The following is a 23,058-nucleotide window of genomic DNA, read 5'->3' as shown; positions in this document are numbered from 1 at the left end:
TGAAATTTCATCACCACATGGCGCCAGTGTACATAGTTACTTCCGGTACGACTTTAGTGAGATATACCAGTAAATCCTGGTGATGGATAGCATAGTTCCGAATTTAACCATCCCGTGGCGCTAGTGTACAAAATGTCGCTGAAGATGTCGCCAAATTGATGCACAATTGTCAGAGTCAATGTCAGAGGAATTTCTGAAGAAATGTTTGAAGAAAAGCTTTCTATGGAATTGCCAGAGAAATTCTTGAAAAAAAAACTGAAAAGTTCTATACAAAAGTAATTCCTGAAAGAAGTGACGCAAAATTCCTAAAAAAAGAGCATAAATCATTTAAAAATATGCTAAAGGGATGTCAGAGGGCCCATATAGCCGAGGCGGTAAACGCACGGGTATTCAGCATGACCATGCTGAGGGTGACGGGTTCGATTCCCGGTCGATCCAGGATCTTTTCGTAATGGAAATTTCATTGACTTCCTTGGGCATAGAGTATCTTCGTGCCTGCCACACGATATACACATGCAAAATGGTCATTGGCAGAGGAAGCTCTCAGTAAAAAACTGTGGAAGCTGAGAAGCAGGCTTTGTCCCAGTGAGGACGTTACGCCAAGAAGAGAGAGAGAGACGATATACAAATGCATAAATGGTAATTGGCAAAGGAAGTTGCCAATTAACCTTCCTAAGATGTTACGCTAGGCGCACCACTATAGTGTAGGGTACGTTCAGCGAGCCTGTCTGGGTCAAATTGACCCCAACATCCTACTAGGGTTAATAAATGTAGAAGTGCTCACAGAACATTAAGGTGGGGTTTATGCCAGTGTGTGAAACATAGAAAAAGCCCCTTAGCACATTATGTTTTATAGAGACTACTGGGAGTTCATGCCTTTAGTTTTTGTGTTTGATGGATTTCTATAAGGATTTCATGTCATAATTTCTAGCAAAGTTCGTGGCATAATTCAAAAACAAGTTCTACCTCTAAGAAAATTTTAAGAGTTTTTTTTTTGTTTGAGAAACATCAGCAGGCTAGACGAACGTCTTGAAATACCGAAAGCTAGACTTTACAAATACTGGCGTGAGCGAGAAATGGACAAATTGAAATGGAATTTGCGGAAACGCTACTCGTCATCTTGATGAGACTCGAACTCACGACTCCTACTCACTAGACAGGACAGCATTACACCACGAGAATGCTAGATATAGTGACTAATCTGAGTTCAAGTTTAGCTCGAAATTCTGAGGTTATCCTTTCCACATACCGCACTTCTTTCGGTTTTTGCCCATACTGGGGGCAAAAGTTCGCATTAAATACTTATATTAAAAGTGATATTACTAAAACAACAAAAGGAACGTAAAAAAATCTATACTTCGAAGGTAACGTTTAACTTGTTTAACGAGAAAAAAACAACAATATTTCCATTTTGTTTAATAGTTAAAGACCCTGTTGATTGGGTATAGTTTGGTTGCACCAAAGTACGATGGATTCTTTTATGTTATTCTTTTGAAAATTAGTGTGTTTCCTTTAGAATTTTCAGGAGTATCTACAGGAAGTAGGATCTTGTACCATTTGGGCAGGTGTACCTATTTTGGGCACTTGCTGCTATAACTAAGTCAAATTCGAACCGATTGATTTCAATTTTGGTATAGAGTTAGATACTGTACGTACCTAACTCTATACAAAAATCCAAATCAATCGCTTTGAAATTGACTTAGCTATAGCGGCAAATGCCCAAAATAGGTACAATACCCTATAATGGAAATTCATGAGGGCTCTTTCATATGAACTCTTAAAATGTATCAGGCTTGCAAAAAGGTCTTACACCATTTGGGCAGGTGCACCTATTTACTTACCGTTATAACTAAGTCAATTACATACTAATTGATTTGTTTTTTTTTTTTGTATAGGGTTAGATACTGTACGTATCTCACCGTTTGTCAAAAAATAAATTATTAGGAATAAAATTGACTATAGCGGCAAGTGTTCCAAATAGGTGCACCTGCCCAAATAGCACAAGACCCTATTCCCTTAAAAAACTACTCAAGATTGTTTGTTTCTTCCTTTAAAATACCGAAGGTCTTCGAACATTCCGCAGAATAGTTGACCAATTTATTTTTAATACATTAAAGATTTAAATTTTTTTTATTTCTATTGAGTTTTTTTTAGGGATTCCATCGGTAATTACTAAATATTTCTCTGGGAACTCTTTAGAAGTATCGGACTTTTTGAAGACTCTTTCGGAAGTAATTTCCGTAATTTAAATAAAAAAATGCGTTTGCAATTATTTTGAGAATCTTTTTAAAGAATTCCTTCGGAAACTGTCGGTAATATCTTTTGAAATCCCCCTGAGAACATTTCCATCTTGTGCAGGAACTTTGGCAATCCCTTCTACATTTTTGAAGGATTTCTTCGACAATGCTTCTTTGAGTTGTTTAAGTATTTATATCTTTTGCCAATTATCTCAGAAATTCCTTTGGAAATTAATTCCGCGTACCCCTTAAAGGTTTTCCTTTGGTAAATTATTTATTCAGGAATTTCACAATTCTTTGTGGTAATTCCTTCCAAAATTTTGTTTGAAATTCGATCGGAACTCCCATGCTTGTTTGAAAAATTTTCATTCAATTTCATTCCTTCGGCAAATCCTTTGGAAATTTCTTTGGGAATTCCTTTGCCGATTTGTTTTGGTTATGTTGCCGATTTCTTTTACGTCAACTTTATTTAGGAATTTTATTTCAGAATATTTTTTACAACAGTTGATTTGGCAATACTTTAAGCAATTTGTCTAGGATTTTTTTTTTGGCTGTTTCCTTGGAGTTTCATTCAACAATTCCTTTGAGAGTATTTTCGATATTTTTTTGGAAACTCCGCCATTTTCATTGGAAAAATCATCGGCAACCCATCAGGCAACTTCTGTGATTCCTTCCAAATTTCTGAGGATTGCTTCGGTTATTCTTTCAAAAATTCCTTTCAAATATCTTTTGTCAATTCTTTTAGCAATTTATTCAGTAAAACTTTTTGAGGCTTTAAACAAGATTTATTTTAGGAATCCATTCGGCAATTTCTATAAAAATGCGTCAGAAAATTCAAAGCTCTTTTGAGAATGTATCTCTCTATTTCTTTCGTTCTGCAACTCATTTGGAAAATCCTTCTGCAATTTCTTCGGAAATCTCATCGGAATTTTTTAGTAAATATTCCCGGCAACATCTTTGAGTATACGCCCAGAACCGCATATGTGGAAGTACTACTGGCAGGAATACTAACACTTCCGGAGGAACTCTCGAACATGTCCGCAAGAACTCCACAGAAATTCTTTCGGACGTACTTGTGGATTAATAATCCTGCTTTAATAATTTTGGATTACCTTTTAATGGAACAATTCAAGAAGAACACTCGCAAAGATACACTATCGTATGAACTTCTATAGGCCTACCGTTAAAGGAAATCCTAGAGCAATACTGTGGAAGGAACTTCTCAAGAAACGTTTTCTAAGGAATATTCTAGAAGGAATCGATGAGGAAAACTACCAAAGAAGCCAGTATCATGAAGCACACCCAGGAGTACTCCTAGGGGAACATTTTCTGAGGAATTTTTCAAGATGCACTTCCGGAGGAACCTCCCTCCCCCTGGATATTCGATCTTGACGCGATGGAAGGGCTTAACCCATTAGCACTTTAGCGCCAGTTCATTCACCACCGCTTGGACTTTGAGCTAGATATATCTAGTTTACGAGTCGAGCGCAAGTGAAGGAATCGCCGTAAGTGCTAATGGGAACCAAAGGAGTATCCGTCGTGCATTTATCACAAGTCAAAAACAAATTATAATTCAGCTTGCATAGACCTAATCTTTGCATTCTTTGAATTTTCTCAAATTTAACAATAGTTGTTAAATTTAACGTAACGCAAGAGTGGGTAGAGGAGGTCTCTGCGTTACACTCATCATTCGTTACTTGAATTCGTTAGTACACAGGACAGGGGACGCTAGGATAAGTTGACTTACAGCCTTACAGATTAGATTCATTACAATTAGAAAAATATGGACTGAATAGGTAAAGATAAAACTGTTGATTATAGGAGTTTATATTTGTATTTCTTATTTTTATGGGTTTTGTGAATTTATAAAAGTTGACAAATAATCATTATCATTATTTTTGACAAAAATCAGTTGACTGAACTTTTTTGTTTTTATATCTTAGACGGTATTATTTCACTGATTAAAAAAAGCAGGAATTTAGTTAGGACTTAGGACGGTTGACATTGTAAAGGGTTACGATGGATATAATATTACGTTGGACTGAGATGATCACAGATATGCAGAAGACGACTAGCGAAATTAGAAACACAATTTGATACATTTTTGACTATATTTTGACAAATAGGGTTTGACAAATTTCTTTACAATATCGAATGGAAGCTCAAAAAGTGTTATCTAACACTAATATGAGAGTTATTTGGGGATGATGCTGGTGCTGTCAATGACTAACATCGGTTATTGACACTATTGGTAATCAGCTTGAAATAATTTTCAGAATGTATTATAAAATAACTGAGGATATTATCTGATTATTGTTTGGGGAAGCTGTTAGAAAAACTAGTTGCCCATATTGGCTAAAAACGCTAGCTCTGGTAGCTGTCTTCGAATAATTTTCAGAAATATCAAATCTTTAAAAATTAGCTACGACACATTTTTTTTTCTTTTTGCTCTTTGTATTTTTCTCAAGAATAGTACTCTGAAGGCGTTAACATAGACATAGACACCCTTTTTTATCTCTGAATGTTGACCAGTGACCTCGGAGATTTTCGATTATTGAAATATTGTTCAATTATCAAATCATCTTTGGAGCTTCCATTCGATCAAAACACTAGTGCGATGGGAAAAGTTAAAAACAGTATTTTTAAAAACTACTACGACCCAATGCTAATTACTACACACTTTGCTCAAGTTGACGATATCGTCTAGTCCATCGTGAGTATTGGCCCTAGTAGGGGGAAAGTTGGGAAAGGGTCCAGGCTTCGCTATCAGCTGTCCTGCAGCTCCACCTGGTCACTCTTAAAAAAAAAAAAACTTTTCAAGATGCACTTCCGGAGGAACCTAGAAGGAAAATTTCCGGAGGAACCTAGAAGGAAAATTTCCGGAGGAACTCCTACAGAAACTCCTGGAAGCATTTCTGGTTGGCTTTCTATGAAAAGTTACGGAAAAAAATGCTCCACAAATAATTGCTGGAGCAAATTCTACTAGAACACTCCTGGAAGAATACTTCGGAGCATTTCTGAAGAAACATATTTTTTGGAGAAACATTTCCGTATGACCTCGACAAAGGAATCCACGGAAGGATTCCAGTTGGAACCCGATGCAATACTGTTGAAGAAATTCCAGAGGGAACTCCTAGGGAAATCCCTAGAGTACCTTTCGGGTCATTCCAGGTGGAGCTCCAGGTGAAAGCATTCCAATTGTAACCCTTGAAAGCAGCTTGGTGGCCGTGATGTAAAAATTCCAGATGAAACTCTTAGAGGACGCTCAGGCAAAACTCTTGGAGAGGCCCCAAATAGAACTCCCAGAGAAGTTTCAAGTTGAACTCCTCACAGAAAAAAATAATGATATTTACACGTCATGTAAACTTCATTTTGGTCATGTAAACTTATTGTTATGATAGTTTACATGATATATCATGTAAATTTGTGTTATATGTCATGTAAACACTCAGAGTCATGCTGAATTACATGACATATAATGGAAGTTTACATGATATTTCATGACTTTTACATGATATGTCATGTAAACTTCTGTGATATTGCACGCTCCAATTATGTGCATTATATGTCACAGAATTTTACACTCTTTTTTCGATCTGTGCTGGAGAAATCTCAGTTGAAGAAATCCTTGGTGGAAACCCTAGAGAATACACAACTGCAAGTTCTGGAGGAATCTCAAGGGGAACTCGAGGAGGAATCGATTTCTGTGCTCTGGAAGGATACCCAAGTGAAACTGTTGATAGAATTAAAACTGGCACCCTTGGAGAAAGACCGGTAGAACTGCTGAAAATTAAATCAGGTGCAATTTCCTGGAGGGGTTTCAGATGGAACTTCAAGATGAACCTCAGATGAAACTTCTGGATAAATTCCTGATGACTCGAATTTCCCAAATGGAGGAGAACGTGCTTCTGGAGCCGAACCACATCCTGGTATATTCCAATTAGAAGTTGTGGAGAAATTTCATGTAACATCTCGGGTAAAATGTAAGGAACTCTTGGTCAAATCTCAGGTAGAACTGCTGGAGCAATATCAGTTTAAACGCCTGGAAAAAGCCTAGGTGATATTGCTGAAAAATCTGATTTCAGTTGAAACTTCTGAAGAATACTTAATTGGAACTCCTGGTGGAACCCCAGGTAAAGTTTCTGGATAAATCTCAGATGGAACTTCTGGCGAAATTTCAGTTGGTACTCTTGAGGAATACCAGTTTAAGCACTTGTGGGGTGTTCAGTGGGAAATCCTCAATGTACTGCATAAGAAATCTCAGGTGGAACTACTGGGTTTCCAGCAGGAATTCCTGGATAAATCCCATGTAAAACTGCTAGAGGAATTTTAGGTTCAATTACTGCTACAATTCTAGAGAGAAATCTTGTTGTATTCAATATGGAACTGCTGGACGAATCCTGGGTTGAAATGTTCAAATAATTCTTGTAATACTATTATGCCCATAGGCGCCAACTTAGGGGGGGGCAAGCATAGGTTTGCCCCCCCAATAATTGAGGATTTTTTAATTTTCCCATACAAAAAATCAGAAAAAACAGGCTTTGCCCCCTCAATAATTTGACCAAGTTGGCGCGTCTGATTATGCCCTATCAGCAATCTTAGTAAATCTCCTGAATCTCCGATTATGAGCCTTATGTTTTCGAAAGTTGAATATGGAATTTTAAATAGACACCGGTGAAAGCTCATAAGACACATCTTGATAAAAATGAGGTGCACAACTTTCAGTCCCAAAATGTACTGTGCTTCTGGGAGCTTGCTTGCAATGTGGCTCCCGTATATGGGACTATAGCACGTGTACATCAACTGTGGTTCAAAATTCTTGGAACTGTTACAAATTTGGTAAAAAATGGAGCATCACTTAAAACAATTTTGCGAATCTAGATGATAGCCCGACGTATTCTTCTAGAAAACTTTCAAATCAGCACGAGATAGATTCTCTCGTGCTCGTGTACGGTATCAAAACTCAAATCTTTTCTAGAACATTATCAACCGCTAACCTATAGCTAATTGGGGCTTTTCTATGTCTCTCTCGAGATAACAATGTTCCAAAATGGTCACGTTTGTGTCACTAAAACACCCCCCACTTTATCTGGCGCACACTGAGAAGATCGCCAGGCTCGCGCTCGGGTTTCGATTGTTTGCGAATTCAAGCACAGATTGCAAAACAATACAACTCATCAGCTTGATCATCATCATCATCATCGCATCGTTCTACTATTGAATGTGATAAAAATACCTGCCATTACAATGTGTACCACTAGGTAGGTACCTCGCTTTATCTCACGACCTGCATGCACGGGATCAACACAATAACTCATCCTCGTGATTCGGTGCATTCGTTGTTGGGACTTGTTGGGAGGTACATGTAGATCTCGTCGATGACGTATCACTAGTTTTGTATTTTGCTGATGTAGTTCGTAAAGTTCCACTCCAAGGCTGATACACACCCGGCGCGCAATCGTCGCTTTCTCACCTAAAACCCCACCTAGTAAAATAGTAGTCATGATAACGGAATTGCACTCGGGATGGGATCATAAATCTGGAGATTACTCGTCGTCGTCGGTCCACAATAGCAGCACCGTTCCATTCCAACCAAAACAAGGGGAACACATTTTGCGGTGGTGCGCAGCAGCTCAAACCAGAAGATGATTAATTTTGTCGAGGAGGTGTCGTCGTTGGAGCCGCCGTTTGGTGATTGCGTTTCCGTGATCCACGATGCATTGTGGGTCAGAACGAAGAATTTGATGGAATTATTCGGAGCTTTAGGTATTCGGGAAGTTGTTATTATTTTGATCTGAATACTCTATTTCTTCTGGAATGCTTAATTTAACCTTCATAAATACAACATCGCGATTGGTTTGTTCTGAATATCGTTTGTCATTTTTTAAAGTTATTATTGCATTTTTTGCTAGAAATTTTGTGGCGATTCTTTCTAGAGTTTCTCATGCAATTCCATTAGAACTTCTCAATTTGTTTTTAAGAATTTCTACGGTAATTCCATGGAGAGGTTTTCTTCGACAATTGTTCAGAAACTTCAGCGACAGTATCTACAGGTTTCTATTTCTATTTAGTCAAGTATGTCAGGAACTCATCCGACAGTTTTTTTTAGGTATTCCTTGTACAATTTCTTTGGGAATCCATTGGGAAAATCTTTACGAAATTTCTCCAGCTTTTACTGTAATCGAATTGGTTTTGACTGGAGTTGGTGTGCTTAGAGAGTGTTTCGGCGTTAACAGTCAACAAACTTGCAAGGAATACTTTTAAATCTTTGTCGACGTTTCGGTCCGAGGAGTGGACCTTCTTCAGAGCTCGATTTTAAATCAACAAGTTAAAATATTGATTTGTTAATTTTAAAATGTCGGGTTTGAAAGGGTTAGTCTTCCTCCACTGGGGCATCGATCTGGATGATTTAGCCTCTGCTTACGGTCAGGGAAGTTTGATGTTGCAGGGTTTTTTTTTACTATAACTGTGCTTGGCACTGTTTGCTACGCAAGGTTCCTAGTATGGCGCACTTTTTACTGAGTATATTTAGTATGTCATGAAATTGTCTCCCCAGTGGCGGACACTGGCGCAGTCTGGTTCCGCTCACCATGGACAGTTGCATAAAACCTCCGCATATCGTTCCGATCCAAGCTTTTCTGCATTTTGGTAATCACGCTCTCTTTGTGTTGCGGTAGATTCTTATCTTCCACTCTTACCGCTTTCTGTATTCGACTTCTGGTGACATTCTCATTTCTCGTTGAACCAGCCGATTACACATGAGAATGATCCGAGTCAATGATCGAAACTCTGTAAGATATAGTCGTTACTTTTCTCAACTATCTCAAACTGTTGTAATTAATGTAATGTAATCCAATTAACTGTGGTAGTTAATGCCAAACAAGTATGTGTGTACTGACTTTAACAATACAACTGTTCTGATCTATATGTGTAGTTCTGTGTATGCATTTGTAGGAGTTTTATTTCGCCGCGAATCACTAAGTTTTGATCCATAGCGACACAATAGCCAAACCGATGCGCAACAAAAAAGCTGTCTGCACGTTTGCCGCCTGATGTCAGTGTGCAAATATAAACAAATCAAATTCAGGTGTGATTGATAGGTACGCGCTTGCCTTGTGGCGGTGGTGGCGGCCACTCGGTGTGGCGATGCAGCACAAGAAATCTGTTCTCGTTTTCTTTTTTGTTGTGATCTCGTAGCGGTATATGCGCGTTGCTGTTATTTAGATTGTGTTTGACTGTGTGGTTTGTACATATTATTTAGATGAATGATTTTCGCTGGCAAAATTTAAATAAAAAAAACTTAGAGTCCAATTATCACTTCAATGCACCTTTTATTATTTGAATGTTTGATGTACAAAAATGTGCTGTCTTACATGAATTTTTATTTTGTTTGATGAATACATTAGAGTAGATGTTGCAAAAACTGGATCAACCTCACATTCTACGTAGTAGGGCTTATCAAACTTTCGATTCGCCTCAAACCAAATACCACTCTTCCTAGTTCTTAAGCCTTGAACCGAACCCAGAACAGAACACTTTCAGAACAAGTGCCTTCCATCTACTTTGTACTTCTTAGTTCTCGTGTTGCCTGTCTTCTGTGTATGTCTTTTTTGCAAACAAACTAGTACGAATTGCGTCTGTCTATATCATACCTCTATATGCTCTGTGGTTTGCTAGCCTTGACGTTCCTTCGAAGCAAAAAGTAGATGTGTTCAAGAAACAAACTTTCAATTTAGCGATGTCGATACCTACAACAAAAACCCAAACACGTATCAGAACCACCACCCCTTCCACACACCGCTCTGTAGTTAAAACCGTAGAAGTTCACAAGCGCTCTCGCTCTCCCTCTTGTGCCTCTTGTACCTGTAATGTAGTTCAACAATACACCACCCTCTCGGTTCCCGGACCGACTCCTGTTGTACCACCATGCGAAGACAGCCAATTGATTTTCTTTTTGTTTTCTTTTTTTCCCTCATCTCTTGAATCAGGTTCTGTCTATGAGCACAGATGACTACCGGAAGGCGACGCTGTTTGCAACCAGTTCCTTCGATCAAGACTTCCAGATTCCGGACTTGATCGGCCAGACGGAGATCCTCAGCGAGGAGCATCGGTAAGTTGGACTGTGGGTTTGTTTCTATTCGTTCGGTTTTTATGGTTGTTTTTGTTTACTGATGGTTGGGTAGATTGTGGGCAATGACTTTTACTATATTGAACCAGTTACGTTTCCTGTGGCCTTGGTAGGTGGGATGAAAAGTCGTAGAGACGATACAGAGCCATGCCCCAGCGCACAAATCGCGTTGACGCGCTCTTTTTCATTTTATATTATTCGTTAATAATATTCTTTACCAAACAATTGAAAGGGCGTACAAAAAAAACCTGAGTTTCTTTTGCGAGAAAATATAACGTTTTAATAAAATATATCGGTTTGTTGGATTGAATTGATATCTTCGAAGACATTTGAAGATATTTGAAGAACTTTCATAAAAAAATACACTGAGAGATAATTTTCTGTAGAAAGCTGATTTTTAGCCTTAACATTCACCAAACCATCCAGGATGGTCAAATGTTTCTGATTTTATTTCTAGAATTTTTATTTTTATCGAATTTAAAATAATCAAAAGGAAACTTTGTTTTTGATCAAAAATAGCTTCATCGTACAAGTTTCAATAACAAAAAAACTACACATTTTTTTCCTACATCCAACCATACTTGAATTCCGGTGAATTCTAATAAAAAAATAAAAATTGAATAAAATGGACCTTGTTAAATGTTATTCGATTTGGCCTGAAAATCTACATATCTGGAATATACATTCTCGATGAAAAGTTTGGGGTCACCCCGTCAAAAATATATCATTTTTAGGCCCATATTTCCGCCAATTTGCGTCCGATTTCAAAACCCTAGGTCTCATTCAAAAGATAATAAGTTAAAAAAAAACTGTGAACATGATTTAGGTGAAACTCGTACAAAATTATGTGTATGTTAACACAACCCAAAGTTGACAAATTTTCAAATTCAATGTTACTTTGACTTAGGATGATACAAATTTATTTTTCACTTTTTGTCTCCCCCCCCCCCTCTTCAAAATATTTTGCCTGGATTTTGCATTTTGAGGGGGCAGATAAAAAAATAATTATCAATATATTGGGACTTGTCAACAATTCTTTAACAAATCCGATGAGTTTTAATATTTTTCAGATTAAATGCTTTATTATTTTTATCCCCCCCTTCGACCAGCCAAAGAGTGGTGGGACAAAAAATGAAATAAATATTTGTAACGGCCTTATTATCTTTTGAATAAGATCTAGGGTTTTGAAATTGGACTCAAATTGACAAAGATAAGGGCCTAGCACGGTAAAGGCTGGGTATGCTGCGCAATTCAGATCCCATTGTGATCCACTAGCCTCTGCCCAACAACTCCTATCCCTACCTCCTCGTGGTACCGACCGGAAACTATGAGCAACCTTAGGGAAGATCGTGTAACCAACCCCGGTGGGAACTTTGGTCGTAGGCTGACAGGGAAGGAGGGATTTGTTTCGGCAAACCAGAGCGTCTGTTCTCCAGGAGGAGCGGCTCACAACAGCATCTGATCCCCATGTTAGGGGCGGCTGATCTACGTCCGAGTGCCAGGGAAGGACTCTAAGCTCAACTGTGCACTATGGTCCTCCGGAAAGTCGGGTGTTGGTGTCAGGCCCTACGAGCGAGCCGTAAAAAAACATTGTAACGGAAAATCAGCAACAGAATAATACGAACCGAGACCAACGGCAACGACTCCAGCGAACAAAAAGGAGTTACGATTGGACACTCGTTACGTAGAACTGCCGATCTCTCAACTTCATTGGGAGCACCCGCATACTCACCGATCTACTGAAGGACCGCGGGTTCGGCATCGTAGCGCTGCAGGAGGTGTGTTGGACAGGATCCATGGTGCGAACATTTAGAGGTAATCACACCACCCAGTCAACCAGTGATCGAATAAGATGTTGAATAAGATGTTAAAGTGGAGGCGATATGCGTACATTTTACATGCGCCTAAATGGAGGAATGCACGTATATGGCCTCTACTTTAGCATCTTATGCAACATCTTATACGATTACTGGGTGTCTGGGCATCTACCAGAGGAGCGGCAACACACGCGAGCTGGGAACAGCTTTCATCGTGATGGGAGATATGCAGAGGTGCGTGATCGGTTGGTGGCCGATTGACGAAAGAATGTACAGGTTGAGAATCAAGGGTCGATTCTTCAACTTCAGCATAATATGCACAGCCCACAATCCGGATGTACTGGGTAAAGGCTGGGTAAAGGCTGGGTATGCTGCGCAATTCAGATCCCATTGTGATCCACTAGCCTCTGCCCAACAACTCCTATCCCTACCTCCTCGTGGTACCGACCGGAAACTATGAGAAACCTTAGGGAAGATCGTGTAACCAACCCCGGTGGGAACTTTGGTCGTAGGCTGACAGGGAAGGAGGGATTTGTTTCGGCAAACCAGAGCGTCTGTTCTCCAGGAGGAGCGGCTCACAACAGCATCTGATCCCCATGTTAGGGGCGGCTGATCTACGTCCGAGTGCCAGGGAAGGACTCTAAGCTCAACTGTGCACTATGGTCCTCCGGAAAGTCGGGTGTTGGTGTCAGGCCCTACGAGCGAGCCGTAAAAAAACATTGTAACGGAAAATCAGCAACAGAATAATACGAACCGAGACCAACGGCAACGACTCCAGCGAACAAAAAGGAGTTACGATTGGACACTCGTTACGTAGAACTGCCGATCTCTCAACTTCATTGGGAGCACCCGCATACTCACCGATCTACTGAAGGACCGCGGGTTCGGCATCGTAGCGCTGCAGGAGGTGTGTTGGACAGGATCCATGGTGCGAACATTTAGAGGTAATCACACCACCCAGTCAACCAGTGATCGAATAAGATGTTGAATAAGATGTTAAAGTGGAGGCGATATGCGTACATTTTACATGCGCCTAAATGGAGGCATGCACGTATATGGCCTCTACTTTAGCATCTTATGCAACATCTTATACGATTACTGGGTGTCTGGGCATCTACCAGAGGAGCGGCAACACACGCGAGCTGGGAACAGCTTTCATCGTGATGGGAGATATGCAGAGGTGCGTGATCGGTTGGTGGCCGATTGACGAAAGAATGTACAGGTTGAGAATCAAGGGTCGATTCTTCAACTTCAGCATAATATGCACAGCCCACAATCCGGATGTACTGATGATGATAAGGACGCATTTTACGTGCAGCTCGAACGCGAGTACGATCGCTGCCCAAGCCACGACGTCAAGATCATCATAGCTCATAGGAGATTTGAACGCTCAGGTAGGACAGGAGGAGGAATTCAGACCGACGATTGGTAAGTTCAGCGCCCACCAGCAGACGAACCAAAACGGCCTACGACTCATTGATTTCGCCACCTCCAAAAATATGGCCATATGTAGCACCCTTTTCCAATACTCCCTTATCGTTACACCTGGAGATCACCACAGCAGACGGAATCTCAAATCGACCACTTCTGATTGATGGACGGCTCTTCTGCGCCCAAAACTCTTCGTCATCAACAATGTACGGCACCGGCGACCGCCACGGTACAACCTAGAGCGACTGAAACAACCGGATGTCGCCTCAGCATACGCGCAGAGTCTCGAGGCCGTGTTGTCAGACGAGGACGAGCTCGATGAGGCCCCTCTAGAGGACTGCTGGAGTACAGTGAAAGCAGCCATCAACGACGCAGACGAGAGCACCATCGGGTACGTGGAACGGAATCGACGGAACGAATGGTTCGACGAAGAGTGCAGAACGGTTCTGGAGGAGAAGAACGCAGCGAGGGCGGTAATGCTGCAGCAAGGGACTCGACAGAACGTGGAACATTACAAACCTTGTCCAACCTAGTTTACGAAGCGCAAATAGTAGAAATTGTTTCTGAATTGATTCTATACGACTTTCATGTGTAACCGAACATGGTGACCAAACTATGCTACAGTATTCTAATATTGAACGTACATAGGCTACATATAATGTTTTTACTGTATATGGATCGTGAAAATGATAACTAAATCGTTTTATGAAGCCTAACATATTATTTGCTTTGTTGATAACTGTTTTATAATGATCAGTAAAAGTTAATTTAGAGTCTAAAATCACTCCCAAATCCCTGATTCTGACGCATTTTTCTACCTGTTGATCACCTAATAAGGCTGACACAAATTTTGATTTTCTCTTATGTCACCGCCCCCTCGGAAAATTTTGGTCGAAATTCAACATTTTGAGGGGGGACACCAATAAATTATTCAAGAAATTTTGAAATTTTAAGGTGAAATTAGAGTTGCACAGAAAATTTCTTAACAAATCCGATGAGTTTATAGATTTTGTCAAATTGTTTGGGTATTTCTTGTTCAAATACATTTATTATTTATTGTCCTCCCCCTTAGCGTGCCAACGAGTATTGTGACAAAAGAAGAAAATGAGATTTGTTCCGGCCTAATATTGCTACATCTGGTGTACTACGTTTTCTACTTATGGTAATGGAGTTACATTTTTTCACATTCAGTTGTAAAAGGCTTTTTTACACCACACATAAAACATATCGATTTCTTGTTGAAAAGTGTGCAAGTCTTCATCGTTTACTATTTCTAGGAAGAGTTCCATGTCATCGGCATATATGAGAGCTTTAACTTTTTTTAAGAATGAAGGAAATGTCGTTGACGTACAGAATAAATAATAATGGGCCCAAATGAGATCCTTGAGGAACTCCAGATGTAACTTGAATAGGTTTAGATTTTATTCCCTTGTATCTAACTATTTGTTGACGATTGGAAAGGTATGACCCGACCCATTTAAGAAGACCTGGACCAAATCCTATTTTTCTAGTTTAAAAGGCAACATTGGTACGTCAATTCGATCAAAAGCTTTACTGAAGTCTGTTTAGAGAACTTCCACATGATTGCCATTGTCCATGTCCGTCAACGAATAATGTATGAATTCGAGCAAGTTTGTACATGTTGAACGTCCGTTGAAAAACCCGTGTTGCGTGTGAGTTATTCTGTTTTTGACCATGTCGAATAAAGTTTTATTGATTATTACCTCAAAGATCTTCGGAATGCAAGAGATTATAGCTATTCCACGGTAATTACGTACGTCGGATTTTTTGCCACTTTTGAAAATTGGCACTAAAAAGAGCTTTTCCACGTTTCAGGGAAACTACCTGATTCCAGTGACATGTTATAAAGCCAGTATAACGGGGATGTAAGTTCTACTGATACATTTTTCAAGAATACTGGTGGAATCCCATCCGGACCAGCACCTTTGGAGGCATCTAGACTTTTCAAAGCATCCGTAATGTCATGTACTTTGATTTGATGAACATTGATGTCTTTAGATAGCTCTGGAAGAAATGAAAAATATTGCAATGAAAAATATTGCAAAAAGATTGCAATTTGCTTCAGAGTCTACTCCAACTTTTTCGTCAAGGTGCATTTCAGGTGGAAAATTGTCAGATTTTAATTTAGTTTTAACGTAATTGAAAAAAATCTTCGGGCATGATTTTATTTCCCGCTCAGTTTTCTCGCTATACTCTTCGGATGCAATATCAATGGCATGAATTAATTGGTCGCAAATATTTAAATAATTGAATAAGCTTTGATCATTCCTGTATTTTTGTATGCTTTATGTGCTTTCTGTTTTCTGTTCTTCAGGTTTTTAATTTATCGATTGAACCAAATGGGGTACCTTGAGGTATGATGACGTCTTCTTTTCTTTAAAGGTATATTGTCGTGAATTATATCGTATAATATTCTGTAAAATGTTGTAACGGCATCTTCGACATTTTCTTCATTTCTTAACACATTTTGCCAATTCACCAGAGAAATTTGTTGTCGTATATTAACATAATTTGCAGATCGATAATCATGAACTTCTTCAAAAACACATTCTTCAGGTCTATTGTTTACATGCACAATTAGAGAGAATTCAATTGCTGTATGAAATAGTTCATTTTTCCATAAGGGATGCAATGATTCTACCACACAGAAATCTTCATCAATATTCGTCATTAAAGATCCAAATAGCGATTCAGAGGCGAAAACAGAAGCGAAAACAGCAGACCCGCCTCTTTCGGGAGAAAAAGCGCCGCCTGGCAGAAGCGGAGTGTGAAGAAATGGAACTGCTGTACCGTTCCCAAGAAACACGGAAATTCTACAAGAAGCACAATACATCCCGCAAAGGCTTCGTGCCTCAAGCCAAAATCTGCAGGGATAATGACGGGAGCCACCCGACGGACAAACGTGTAGTGATCGAAAGGTGGAAGCAGCACTTCGATCAGCACGCCGTTCAGGTTCAGGAGAACGTAGGCACGAGAGCTCACGACAACAGAGGAAACGACGACGCCAGTGCAGTGGAGGACGAAAATAAACATACTCCCACGCTGACGGAAGTTAAGGATGCCATTCATGAGTTCAAAACCAACAAAGCAGCTGGTAAGGATGGTATCGCAGCTGAACTCATCATGATGCGCCCAGAAAAGTTGGCCACCTGTCTGCATCGGCTGATAGTCAGGATCTGGGAAACCGAACAGCTACCGGAGGAGTGGAAGGAAGGGGTAATCTGCCCCATTCACAAGAAAGGCGATCATTGGGAATGTGAGAATTTCAGGGCGATCACTATTTTGAATGCTGCCTACAAAGTGGGTCCACGGTGTGCCAAAAACCGTTATTATCAAATAAAAATGTCCACCAATTTGGCACCCGTCAATCGAAAGATATACTATCCTAGTATCTTCTCTGAAAATTTGAAAATCTATCATCGAGGGAAATTGAAGTTTTTGTCATTTGAAGATATTGCGGTATTTCTATAGAATTTTCATATATAACACTAGTTTACAGCATTTTTGAACTCGGTAAGCTGATGATCATTTTTGGTGTAAAATCATGCCCTGAGTTCGAAAACGCGAAAGAAAAAATTTACAGTAGAGCGGAAATTTTTTCGACTTTCCATACAAGGTTGATGATTTGAAATCGATTTTTGTTCTATTTTTAAGCAAAGTCGCTCACTTCAAACATCTCATACTCTGTAATGAATGCTCCGATTGAGCTGAAATTTTTACTGTAAGTCGCCTACATATGATATGTCAAATAAACGTCGAGAAAGAATTTTTAAGTTGTTTTTTTCTTATTGAAAAAAATACATTTCTTCAAAATTTTTTGGGAATTTTGCTAAAATTTAAGAAGATCGTCCCTAAAACTTGCCAATATCTTGAATTTCATCAATCTGACGCAAAACCTGTATTCAGATGATCGAATGGTATTGTATTCAGCTTTTAATTTATGGAAAAAGATTTAAAATTGTGTTGGAGATAGCCACAATGTATTATAGAATAACCAATTATCCATCTCTCATCAATTACAACTGAGCGAGAGAATGAGTGACCACCGAAATAGCCGATGGTCAACCGACGACGCTGTGAATACAGCAACAATTGTAAATAGTAATTAGTAGCAAAATATACATCGAACTCGACACTACGCTCGATCTTGTCTTCATTCCATATCTTCGGTCGGTTGATGACCCTTACCAAAAGTTCAGTACCCCCAGTGCGTGTGAAAAACTGTCTCGGTTGTACTTAATCGCGAGTAAAGTGCTAATCGGTGCTAGTCAAGGACTAGCGAAGAAAGTCCTTCGAGGAACGGCAAGGCGAGTATCGCCAACATTTGGTCCTTCGAGCCGGATTGAAGGCAATTCCTAGCCGAAAAGTGCTTCTCCGCAGTGTGCAATAAATGCAATAAAACAACGACCAAACGCGCGCGCAGGTCATCATTGTCAGTGGCTGCCATTCAATTAAGCAATTTTCGATTGCCCTTTGTGCGGACATACGGTGCGAGTGCGCTGGGAGGTTTTATCAAGGCGGATAAACCTCGGTGGTGTGTGGAGAAGATTAACAATCGATTTCAATCAGCGCATCTTGTGTGACTGTTTCGCGCGTGGGGATAGTACCAAGGCGGGTACTATTCGGCAGCCGTAGAAGACACAGTGACGTGATACCGTATTTGTACACGGTGAATCATATTCGCAAAAACGATTTTGCGACGGTACTTTGGGTGAACGGTAGTGACTATTCGTTCAAGTGCTTCGATCGCGGGTGTGCAAAATCAAACTTTCGGAGCACTTTCTGCCGTCGGCAAATGTTTCGCGTGCGATTTGTGTGGAGTGAAGAACAATTTCGCGCTTGAGAGTGCACTAAGGCGAGTGTTACTCTGTAGTGAAGGAAAAGATCGGACTTTGTCCTGGCCATATTGTGAACTGTTCGTGGCCATTGTGGAAGGTGATTGATCCTGTGTCTTCATCATCGCCATCTTCAACGCGTGATAGCGTGGATTGGGAACGCGACTCGGTGCCATCATTCTGGTGCCATTGGATCCATTTGGCACAAATTCATCGAGTCTTTGGATAGCATCCGCCCCAAGGATTGCCCCCGGTGAGTCCGTTCCAATTTCTGCATGTGGCTAGCAGTAGCCGTGACTAGAACGTAAGAAAGTGGGTAGCTTTTTCGAATTGCTATTGTGGTTTGGTGGTTAGACGGCCGCGAATCGAGTGGAAAGTCGTTCGCGCCCTCGATTTGCGATACCGCGTAGAAGTGGGTTCGTTCGCGACGGGAAGGAGAGATCGATTCGATTAATAACGATCCACTTCCGTCGAATTTTAACGTCGCGAAAGGGTTTTGACACCGCGACGGGAAGGAGCAAATCGTTCGATTGTGTTCAACCCTCGCCGGTTCGGTCTCGCGTAGAAACGGTCAGTTGCGCGCCGGGAAGGATTTGTCGTTCGATTTCAACTACCGTTTCCGTTCGTTTCGTTCGCGATGCCCAGCAAAGAGGAGAAGCTATTGGCCGACAGCCTATCGCGTCGCAAATGCCTGATCAAATTGCTGGATGCACTGGAGCGATTTATTCGCGACTATGATCATGCTCGCGACAGCTGTCAATTGTGTGTGCGCATTGAATCGCTGGACAAGCTGAACGACGATTACGGGGAGTGTCAGAGTGTCATCGAAAGGCTTGATGAACCTGAGGAATTGGACGAGCACATCGACGAACGTGTGGAATTCGAGCAACGGTTCTGCAGGGCCAAGGGATTCCTGCTCTCGAAGCGCATGGCCGACGCCAACCAGTCGGCGCTCAACGGTTCGATGCAAGCTCCACAACAACATCAACCGCATTTCCACCTCCGCCTACCCAAAATCGAGATGCCAAAGTTCAACGGTGACTTCTCGCGCTGGATCTCGTTTCGGGACACGTTTACTTCGATGGTCCACGTGAACGGAGACATTCCCGCTGTAGCCAAGCTCCAGTATCTCCTTCAATCCCTCGAAGGTAGCGCCAAGAAACCCTTCGAATCAGTGGACATCGAGGCTGATAACTACGCGACGACATGGGACGCGCTGCTGAAAAGGTACGACAACCGGAAGTACCTCAAGAAGCAGCTCTTCAGGGCTCTCTACGATCTGCCAGCAGTCAAGCAGGAGTGTGCAATGCGCATCCACGGCTTGGTCGACGATTACCAACGTCATGTTCGCGCCCTATCCAAGCTGGGCGAACCCGTGGACCATTGGGACTTGCCACTCATCCATCTGCTTTCCTACAAGCTGGATCAAGCGACACTTCGGGCCTGGGAGGAGAAAACCAGCCAGAAGGACGATGTGAAGTACGATGAACTGGTCGAATTTCTATACCAACGGGTACGGATTCTCCAGTCCGTAGGACCAGAAAGTCATCACTCTGCCTCGTCGAAGGTGGCCGGCAATCCGCAGAAGAGCTTCAAGCAGAAAGTGTCAGCCAACGCCGCAACAGCATCCCCTCCAAGCTATTCGTGTCCACTTTCCTGTTCGGACAGTCATTCGTTGCGAACGTGTCCGGTGTTCCTTGGGAAAAGTGTCAGCCAGCGTCGTGAGCTGGTTTCCCAGAAGCGGCTGTGTTGGAACTGTCTCAGCTTCGGCCACCAATCCAAGAAGTGTGGTTCCAAATTCATCTGTCGCACGTGTCGTGAGAAGCACCACTCGCTTCTGCACGATCCCGCTCCAGTGCAAGTATCCGCTACTCCAGCTATCCAAACTAGCTCAGCCGAGCCAACCGTGTCATCACAGCCTGCTGCTCCAGCGGCTCCTTTGGTTCATCAACCGCGTCCATCCACTTCCCACTCTGTGGATGCTGCGGGTTCCCGTCAAGTCAGCATGGCAGTCCAAACTCCATGCACCATGACACTTCTGGAAACGGTTGTTCTCAACATCGTGGATGATCACGGCAACACGCACAAGGCTCGAGTGCTCCTTGATTCGGCATCGATGTCGAATTTCATTTCGAAACCGCTGGCGAAGAATCTCTACAGTCGCCGCTCTCCAGTGGATGTGTCCGTCGCAGGCATCGGATCATCCACGCAGAAAATCAGTAGTGCCATTACTGCCACCATCGAGTCGGGAGATCGAACGATCTCGATGAAACTGCAGTTTTTGGTACTGAAGCAGCTGTCGTCAGATCTGCCAACAATGCCGATAGACATCTCGGCATGGAAGTTGCCCAACGTGCAGCTAGCAGATCCGCAGTTCAGTGTCCCCGGAAGTGTTGACCTCGTCATCGATAGTGAAACCTACTGGGAACTCCACACGGGACGGAAGATTTCTCTGGGTGAAGGTCTTCCGTGGGTAGTCGAAACTCCATTTGGTTGGACGGTCACTGGTCCCGCTTCTCGCTCGGCTACCTGCATTCCACGTCTCTGCTACCTCTCTACAGCTGATGATCGACTGGAAGCCGCTCTACAAAAACTCTGGGACATGGAAACAACTCCATCGACTCCAGTTCGATCGTCCGAAGAAAACCGCCTTGAAGAGCTGTACGCTGCAACGACGACGCGCGATACGACAGGAAGGTATTTCGTTAGCCTCCCAAGGACCCAAGAACGACGCTGGGTTTCGAACGCTCAGGAAGAGCTGAAGGATGATCCACCGGAAGATCTGGCTATCCAACCATTTCACGGCGTGCAAGATGAGCATGCGATCCCCACGCTCGGTCTTCTTTGGGATCCGAAGACCAACAACTTCCGAGTCATGCTAGACTCTCTCCCCGCTGCCATCCGAACCAAGCACAAAGTGATGTCGTACATCGCTCAAGTTTTCGAACCGCCAGACTGCTGGCCCAAAACCACCATCGACCAAGCAAACTCTCCCGCGGCGCCCGAGAAAGGACGCAAAACTGTGGCGATGACCGCCGCACAAGCAACATTCTTCAGAGATTTGTTCTTCAGTTATTCCCGCAACAACAAGCTTCGCCAAATAGCAGCATTCCGCAATCGCTATCGGCATCATCTAAAGGAGCGCGCACAGCTGCGCCGTTCCGGATCGGACACCGCTTCGCTAAGTGTCAGCAGCCGATCAAAGACTCCACCTATTCCACCACTCACCACCGCCGAGCTCCACCACGCTGAGCATCTCATCTGCCGTCTCGCACATCACGAAACATTCGCTGAGGAGTTCTCAGACCTAGCAAACGGCGATCGTGTCGCCAAGTCATCAGCACTAAAGCTGCTGAAACCTTCCATCGATGAAGACGGTATCCGCCGCATTGGTACTCGCCTGGGTAACTCCGCACTATCCATCGCCAACAAGCACCCTATCGTTCTGCTCGCCGAACATCCGCTGTCTACTCTGCTGGCTAGCAGTTCACACGTAAGCCTACTGCATGCAGGTACCACAACTCCTGCTAGCCACTCTCCGTCAGAAGTTCTGGATCCTTGGTGGCAGAAGTTTTGTAAAGTCCGTCTTCCACCAAAGCCACACTTGTTTCCGATCCAAGCCCACTCTAGTCCAGCAGAGCACAGCCGATCTGCCGGTCTCGCGGGTTTCGCCGTTGCGTCTGTTTATCGTGTGTGGAGTCGATTACTATAGATCGTTCTACGAGAAGACAGTCGTTCGAAATTGTGGGCCTACCGAAGTCTACATGGCCATTTTCATCTACTACAATCCGCCCGTCTTAATCGATGTCGGCGCCTACGTCAACATCAAGGAGGACAACGTTCCGCCAGGAAATTGGCCGCTGGGAAAAACCATCCGGCACCTCGGAAAGGACAGTATCGTCCGCGTGCTACCCCTCAGGACAAGTACGGCCAACAAAGGTGCGACCCGTGGCTCGAATCGCTCTGCTCCCATCTCCAAGAATTATGTAACAGAAACCAGGTAGAGCAACCCCTAGTGGGAGAACTTGCTCGATGCTCACCTGTGTTTCTGCAAAGGTAATTGCAGGTCCAATACTTTATGTTTCCCTAGTAAGATCTACCTGGTCTTTTTCTTTGTTCCCGGTCGACAACGATGAATTCTCACCGGCCGGCTACATCCGAGGATCTGCCCAGACGTCATGAATTCCCCTGCCAGCGAAGTGGCACATCGTGAACTACTCTTCCAAGCATCTACCAGGAAGCTGAATTGAGCGACCCTGGAACCTTTATAAATAGTTTTTTCCTTGAATTTTGTTGAAACATTCTGTTTCAAGGTGGCCGGAATGTTGGAGATAGCCACAATGTATTATAGAATAACCAATTATCCATCTCTCATCAATTACAACTGAGCGAGAGAATGAGTGACCACCGAAATAGCCGATGGTCAACCGACGACGCTGTGAATACAGCAACAATTGTAAATAGTAATTAGTAGCAAAATATACATCGAACTCGACACTACGCTCGATCTTGTCTTCATTCCATATCTTCGGTCGGTTGATGACCCTTACCAAAAGTTCAGTACCCCCAGTGCGTGTGAAAAACTGTCT

General features: G+C 42.3%; 1 protein-coding gene across 25 annotated transcripts in view; it reads left to right on the top strand.

Annotated features, from left to right (window-relative positions):
* LOC109622365 (TLD domain-containing protein 2) overlaps positions 1-23,058 on the top strand; it is a 768,101-nt gene that overhangs the window by 734,498 nt on the left and 10,545 nt on the right. For all 25 annotated transcript variants that reach the window (XM_062860670.1, XM_062860669.1, XM_062860666.1 and 22 more), the window contains one exon: positions 10,226-10,347. In XM_062860670.1, the coding sequence (XP_062716654.1) occupies positions 10,226-10,347 (122 nt within the window). The remainder of the gene's footprint in view (positions 1-10,225; positions 10,348-23,058) is intronic.

This window comes from Aedes albopictus, chromosome 3 (genome assembly GCF_035046485.1).
Source record: "Aedes albopictus strain Foshan chromosome 3, AalbF5, whole genome shotgun sequence".
Classification (NCBI taxonomy): domain Eukaryota; kingdom Metazoa; phylum Arthropoda; class Insecta; order Diptera; family Culicidae; genus Aedes; species Aedes albopictus.
The sequence above is the reverse complement of the archived record's forward strand: the minus strand, read 5'-3'. Positions and strand labels throughout refer to the sequence as shown.